Source organism: Poecile atricapillus, chromosome 16, assembly GCF_030490865.1.
Source record: "Poecile atricapillus isolate bPoeAtr1 chromosome 16, bPoeAtr1.hap1, whole genome shotgun sequence".
Lineage (NCBI taxonomy): Eukaryota > Metazoa > Chordata > Aves > Passeriformes > Paridae > Poecile > Poecile atricapillus.
This window is the reverse complement of record NC_081264.1, coordinates 999,114-1,006,963: the sequence shown is the minus strand read 5'-3', so window position 1 is coordinate 1,006,963 and position 7,850 is coordinate 999,114. Positions and strand designations below refer to the sequence as shown.

Here is a 7,850-nt window from a genome sequence, read left to right as displayed (position 1 = left end):
TTGTCCTGGCACTGCTCCACTTGTCCTGCACTGCTGCACTTGTGCTGCACTTGTCCTGCACTGCTGCAGTCATCCTGGCACTGCTCCACTTGTCCTGCACTGCTGCACTTGTCCTGGCATTGCTGCACTTGTCCTGCACTGCTGCACTTGTCCTGCACTGCTGCACTCGTCCTGGCACTGCTGCACTTGTCCTGCACTGCTGCACTTGTCCTGGCACTGCTCCACTTGTCCTGCACTGCTGCACTTGTGCTGCACTTGTCCTGCACTGCTGCACTTGTCCTGCACTGCTGCACTTGTCCTGGCATTGCTGCACTTGTCCTGGCACTGCTGCATTTGTCCTGGCACTGCTGCACTCTTCCTGCACTGGGTCACCAAGGCTTGAGCAGAGGTGCTGAAAGAAAGCAAAGACCATCTGATCTCCAAAGTATTGGGCACATTTCTCTATTTATTCACTGAAATTGCCTTCAAAGGTGTTGAGCTGAATGTGGACCTTGCCAAGAGAAGAAAACCAGAACCTAAACCCAGAAACTCACGTACTGGGCTTCCAGGCTAGAAATAAAGCATGTGGATTTATTTGCAAATAGTTTCAGATCTTGGAAGGGTGGCCTGGTGCACGTACATTTGCAGCATAACACGTTGTTGGTGCTGGATGTTCTGCCCCAGCACTGCAGAGTGTAAAATTCTGTGAGTGGATTGTGCCATGAGCCTCCCTGGATCCATCACAGGACACATCTCTGTACTGCTGCCAGCCTCTCTCAGGGTAAACGCTCTGACAGTGAAAGGAGAGAGGCGTTCAGAGTAGGGAAAAAAGATGAAGCCACTAAAATGCAAATTTTATTCACAGTTGGCATGTTTATAAATATATATATTACATTCTTACAATCTACAGTACATTCTAAATATAGAGGGATTCAATCTAAGTGTTTGTGGGAGGGCGGGTGTGTATTGAACTGAGCAACCTAGATTCAATGATGGAAGACTTAACAAAAAGGGGGCAAGGACTTACTCCAGAAAATAAAGGGGAACTTGAAAGATTTTTATATATAAAATCCACCATCTGGATTTTAGTTGGTGCTTTGGCACTTTGCCATTGGCCCTTGGGGGCTGCTGCTGGACCCCACGAGAAAAGTCCTGGTTTGAGGGCTGGGAGGGTGATCACTGAAATCCTAGAGTATGTACATGGTTATCAGAAGCAAACAGAAGATATCCATCACCCCTGGGAGAAAACAGAGTTATCTGCTGAGTTCAGCTGTGCAGGGCTCGGTGCTGGGGGTGCAGCTCTGCCCTGCGACCTCCCAGCACCCTCCAAATGTGCTGTGGGAAAGGGAAAGGGAAAGGGAAAGGGAAAGGGAAAGGGAAAGGGAAAGGGAAAGGGAAAGGGAAAGGGAAAGGGAAAGGGAATGGAAAAGGGAATGGGAAAGGAAAAGGGAAAGGAAAAGGGAATGGGAAAGGGAAAGGGAAAGGAAAAGGAAAAGGAAAAGGGAAAGGAAAAGGGAATGGGAAAGGGAATGGAAAAGGGAAAGGAAAAGGAAAAGGAAAAGGAAAAGGAAAAGGAAAAGGAAAAGGAAAAAAGGAAAAGGAAAAAAGGAAAAGGAAAAGGAAAAAAAGGAAAAGGAAAAGGGACCACAGCTTCCAAGGCTGACTGATCTGGGAAGTGCCCTCAGGATACCAGATGGGGAGCTCCAGGGAAAGGGTTGGGAATACAAATTCAAAACAGGACAATCAGATAAAGTGGGCTTTTAAAAATAGCTCATTCTCTCAAACTTTCCAAAACAGACCTTCATTAATATGAGTGATATTCTGAGTATAGATTATATCTTCTCCTATTTTACAAATTAAGAAATACCGAAAATTGGCTGGCAAAGTTTATTACCTTGGCATCTACTTAAAAAGAGAGTTTCAGTTTGAACTGTATCTGTGTATCCATTGTCAGTGCTTGGGAGGCAAACATGCTGGTTTGTAAACAGCCCAGTTACGCCTTTATCCCCTCCAGACTCTTTGGAAACCCACGACTCCTCAGCTCTGGGAGCTGCTTCCTTCACGCTGTTGGTTTTTGTCAGCTTTAAATGAATGTTCCTGGATGGATATTCTCTGCACGCGGCTCTTTGCATGGATCTATTTATTCTGAGAGCAATTTTTTAACCAAAGCTTGCAATATGGAACAGTAGAGCTGTGTGAGCTTTGTAATATCCAAACTGCACTGGAGTTTGTTATATTTATTGATTTCCTGGGAAAGCACAGAGAATGAGACCGTATTATTTTTCTACATTTTTTTTTTTTCATGTTACTGTGTATCAAAAAACCACACACATCTCTCACTTCCATCTCTGAGCACAGAGAAGACTTGAATTTTAAGAGCTGTCCAGGATCTCTGCTCTCCCAGCTGCTTTTGGGTGGCTTCTTGGGGCTCCATGGAGTTATTATCCACCAGCTGATTCTTGTTAGAATACAACACTTTGCCCCACTACCCAAAATTAAAGGCAGAAGGTGAGTGAAAAACAAACAAACAAACAAACCAAAGCAAAAAAGTCTTTTGTGTCTCATTACGCATTTTCGTGCAATCTCTCCATGTAGTTTTTAAGTTCTTTGCACTCCCCCAGGTCCATATCCTGGCAGACCCATTTGATGTCATCCTCATTGCTCATCAGGATGGAGTTGACAGTTGGACACCCATCATCAGAGGAGATGGTGGTAAAGGTGGTGAATTTAACCCGTTTCCTCTTAGAGGTAGGAGAAGTGGTTGGTTCACTTTTCTGTTCTTTGCCCTCACTGAATGGGGACTCAGGAGACCTGAAAGATTGTCCATTGATGTTGGTGGTGGCAGTTGTGTTGAGGAGATACTTGCTCTCCTCGTAGTCCACTCCCCTGTCGATGGCTGTGATGCGTTCATCCTGCTGGGATGAGAAGTTGATGTGGTTCTCCAGGAGTTCTGTCCTGTTGCTCAGCCCAACCCAGTCATGAGAGTGGCTCATGCCCTCCTGCTCCTCAAAGGGAACTTGTTTGTTCCTGTACTTGAGAGCGAACGTGACGCAGTTGATGAGGAACACCAGGATGGCGAGGCAGAAGACGCCCAGCAGGGCGTACATCCCGATCTCCAGGTCGCTGAGGCCGCGGGGTGTCTGCACCAGCTCGTTCTCCTCCGCGTCCCCGCTGTCCCTCGGCAGGTCCACCTGGGCGGGGAAGCTGGTGAAGTCTACGGGCAGGTTCTGGCTGTCATCCTCCAGGAGGCTCTCCCTGTCCTCTTTCCTGCTCAGAATGGACCTGTGGGTGGTGGTGGCCCTGCCCAGCTCGTGGCCCATGGAGGAGCTGTAGTACTGCCCATCCCCTCCTCTCTCCTGCCAGCTGCTTTTCTGGCCGTGCTTTTCCAGGTGGACGCCGGCGCCCCTGTGCTTGCTCTCACTGATGTTGGGGTTGGCGTCGCTCTGCCCAAACTTGACCTTGATGCTGCCACTCCCAACAGCCAGGATGCTCTTCCTTTTGGATTTCTGGCAGGATTCACTGATCACCATCTCCACCTTCACCAGGGTCCCCTGGCCCTCAGTCTCAGCGGCAATCACAGGCCACTTGAACTTGGGGTCATGGTGGATGGACACCACCTTCTCATCCAGGGAGGTGGCTGACAAGGAGAAGTCTTTGGAGTCATAAATATCCAGGGGCATGACAGATCCATCACTGAACTGGATCCAGCAGCTGATGGCTGCCTCCTGTAATATATAAAACACACACTCACTCAGAGTGATCGTCCAGGGAAACGTGCTGTGCTCTGCTCTGTTCCCTCCTCCTCACCAGATCCACACACCATTAGTGATCAAACACAAATAAATAGGGAGAGCAGTGGAATTCATATCTTGCCAAGATGTGAAGAGCAATACTAGTCTAAAACACTCGTTGATAACAAGATTTGTTTCCACAAAGGTGCTTAAAGGAGCCGTATCCCCTGGGCTCTGCAGAATCCACTTCAGCACCAGAATAAATTGCATGTCAGGAAGCATTACCAGTGACTGAGATCATTTACTATTGTATATTTAAATAAAAAAAAAACCCAACATTATTTCTAAACTGCTTAAAACATAAAGTCTCCTCTTATTACACAAAGCACATGTTCAAAGACAGCTAATACAGCCAACAGGTCCACACATGACTCCATACCTTCACTCCTTGGTTTCTGTCCTCAAATTACATTAGCAGATCGTATAAGCAGAGGAAAACAATCAGTTGCCTCTTTAGGAACTGGCCAGGGTAATTTTTACGCTTGTTAGCAATTAAAAGCAAGACAATAATAAAGTTTAATCTTGTGTCACAGCAATGCAGATTGTGTACTCCAGTGTGTGTGGTGGCTTTCACCGAATGCAAATGAATCCGACCTGGGTACTGAGAACGTGCCTAATGCTGCAGCTTTCCTGGGTCCTTGACTTTGGGCTTCTCACTTGAAACATTTTAAAGTATTTTTAAGTTTCAGAAAACATGTGCTCACCCATCTCTGAAAATCAGGTCCTCTAAGGACTCTCAAATGGCTATTGAAAATTGTCGTGCCACCTGAAAAAAATCTCTGTATTTATAAATTGATCATTTACAGACAAAATTCAGGTTGCTGTTCTGGAATCTCATTGCAGCTTCTGATGGTTGGACTTGTCCTGGTTGGGATATCTGCACTGGAGCATCCCCACCAGACACACCTGGCTCCAGCAGTGCAGTCTCTGCTGTCTGAGCCTTTGTCTGGTCAGAGCTGGGATCACCTTGCTCTGAGAGCCTGCCAGACAGACAGACAGACACCCAACCAACAAATTAACTTGTGAAAACTGTGAAAAGTCCTGCTTCTTTAAATAAGCAGTTTTTCATACAGTATTTACGTTCTAACTCCACACATGTACAGAGAATAAACACATATGGTTATCCTCTAAACTGCTCATAGCACAAAGTCATTCACCTGCTCAGAGTGTGGAGAATAAGCTTCCAGTCTTTGGGATTGTATTGTGCAGAATCTCCTGGCCTGATTCCGAAATCCTCAGAGCCACAAAGCTCCCCCTGCTTCAATAGGAGATTTGTTTCTGTCTGTATTTCAGGACAGAGCCCTAAGACTTTGCTGACACTGTCATAAATCCCAGCTTTGTGTTTATTAATCTTTGGATGTTTCTTGAAGGCTGCATAGAATTTATGTCATCAACTCTCATCCTCCCACTGTGTTGCTTAAACCTGCATAATCATTTAATAACTTTGCACAGCTTTGCTTACAGGGACTGTGCTCTGAAATCATGTCCTGAGCAATGGAGGGACCCAGCTGCCTTTCAAACAGAGTCAGGCTGGAGGGCTGGGTCCCCTCTCTGGGTTAGTGTGGGTCCAGAGAAGATGCAGGAATGACCTGTCCTGGTTCCACTGCTGGGAACTGAGATTCCAGAGCTGGGCACACAGTGGGACAGCCTGGCACCAACCCTGCTCCAGCCTGGCACCAACCCTGCTCCAGCCTGGCACCAACCCTGCTCCAGCCTGGCACCAACCCTGCTCCTGCCTGGCACCAACCCTGCTCCTGCCTCCCTCAGGGCACTTTGTTCAACTCCCCGTGCCATGGGTCAGCTCACTGGCCTTCCTTCAGCCTGCCTGGCATCCATTTCTGACTCCTGGAACACTGTGAGAGCCTGATTTTATCACCCTATAAAGACAGCAGCTCTGCATTATTTCTCATCCTGCATCCCAAGGATAAGACCCCATGATGAATTAAAGTACCTCAGCAGTTGGCCAGACTTCAAATGTGCATGCCATGATCATTTACCTTTAAAGCTCAGAACATGCTTAAGTGCTAACAGCCCAGTGCATCCTTGATGAAAGTCCCAGACTGATGGATTTGGTTTGAAAAAAAAAAAGTTTAAATTTCAAATGTGTACAGAAGCACAAGGACAAATAGCAAGCAGGGGTATGAGGACACAGCAAAGTCCAAAAGCCCTTGGTAACTGCTGGTTCCCTAAAAAGGAACTAACAGTAATAAGGGGAAAAAAATGGTTTATGAAATCATGAATCAGGAAATGAGTCAGTGATGCTGATTCATCTTCTAGTAATGAATCAGAATGAAAGGGATGTTCCCTGACTTCTTCAAGTGCTCACAGGAAGTCACTAAAGGAAGAAGAGTTTGGCACAACACGAGACCCTTTCTGATGTAAAGGTGGCATTAAAGGCTTGATTTGGATAGCTGAGGCTGAACATGGCAGGATGTGCTGGGATCCAGGGGGTGCTGGATGGGACAGGAAAGGTGTGTGTGTGTGTGTGCACCACTGCTGCTCCACTCTGACACCTCACTGCCTGTTATTTATGGGCTGTTTGGTGCCTGGGGCTGTTAAAACACAGTGCCCTTTTCGTCAGATCTTTGCTTGTCTGTTTAGAGCCCTTGGTGGCCTTCAGGAGAGTCCCATAAGCAGAATGTTTCATCAGCACACTGTTAGTAAAGATCTGCTTTGCTGGATGGCAGCAGCTGGAAATGTCAGAGGCAGTGAGTCAGAGCAGCTCCCTGCACACAGCCCAGCTGGCTCTGTACCTGCTTTGGGGACTGCAGCAGCTCCTGGGCCACTGCCGTAGCGAAGATGGCCCTGTTGCTCCCCGGGCTGAGCTGCAGGGACAGCGACAGCCCCGTCACCAGCTGCACCCCCAGGTCAGTTATTGTCACCTTCTCGTCCAGCACTGTCACTGTCTTCTCAGCCAAGATGGCATCTGAGAGGGGGGACAGTATCTGGAAAGAAAAACTGAGGTTAATGACAGCCGTTTGTACAGCACACGTGAAATAACCACACAGAACTGGTGGGGCACAGATGAGGGCTGTTCATGCTAATGGGAGGAATTTCTCACAGCAGACACTATTAAAATGTGATTAAAAAGGGCTACTCACATTTTGTAATTCTGCAATAACAGGGGCCTTGTAACACCTTTTACCTGCTGTAATCAGCTGTGCCGTTCCCCTCTGCAATGTGCCAGCCACATCTGCTGCAGATGTGCTAATTGTAAATGCAATAACCACATCTGCCTCACATGTAGGACCAGTTGGAAATCTAAGCTTCATGTGAAATACAAGTATTTGATTAATCTTTATGTTCTAATGTGGCAAAAATAGAATGCAGTCTTTAGTTTTGTATAAAATCCACTGACTAAATGGTATTTATTTCTATCCTGTGGAAAGGAAGGGTAATGTATTTCTACAATAACCTCTCCTGGTACTGAATGCAAAATTGACAGAGAGGATTTGTTTTGGTTAAGAAAATACACACAGAGGTCAGTGCAGTGATACATGACATCCAAGATGCTCATTAGCAAGCGAGTTGAATTTAATGATCCATACAGGGTACAGAGCATTTTTGAAGCAGCTTATAAGAGATATTCTTTAAACACAACTTACTCTCAGCTTTTTACCCTTGGATTTTTCTTTCCACAGTTTTATGTGCATTGGTTGGAGCATTGGAAGTTCCAGAGCTTTAGAAAGGCATTCAGAAAATCTCTGCAGATTTTGCAGAAAGACAAAAATCTCAAGTCTCATTTCTCCAGCCTTGACAGCCTCGTTATCCACAGGTGTGGTGGTTGTGTTCTGCTTGGGCAGTTTGGGATGATAAGCTTGTTTGGAGAGAGATTTTTCTCCCTGTTCTACTGTTTGTTAACATGTTTTCTACTTCAGTTTCACTGAAACAATCTCTCTCCCCATCTCCTTCTTCTTTTCTTTTAATTAATATTTGGATTAATATTTCAGTCTCACTTCCTTAATCAGCACTGGTTAATTTTCACTTTACTCTCTGCTCTGTCAGTGCAGGCTGGGAGGAGGCTGAGCTGTTCCAGCAGCTCCATGCCTTGTGATAACCCAAATCCTGGCTCCGGGTTCA

General features: G+C 46.3%; 1 protein-coding gene across 2 annotated transcripts in view; it reads right to left on the bottom strand.

Annotated features, from left to right (window-relative positions):
- Nucleotides 1-1,628: 1,628 nt before the first annotated feature.
- Nucleotides 1,629-7,850, bottom strand: part of TMEM132D (transmembrane protein 132D) — a 203,961-nt gene continuing 197,739 nt past the window's right edge. For both annotated transcript variants that reach the window (XM_058851866.1, XM_058851867.1), the window contains 2 exons: nt 6,524-6,715; nt 1,629-3,704 (listed from right to left, as the gene is read on the bottom strand). In XM_058851866.1, coding sequence (XP_058707849.1) covers nt 2,544-3,704; nt 6,524-6,715 — 1,353 coding nt within the window. In that variant the 3' untranslated portion in view covers nt 1,629-2,543. The remainder of the gene's footprint in view (nt 3,705-6,523; nt 6,716-7,850) is intronic.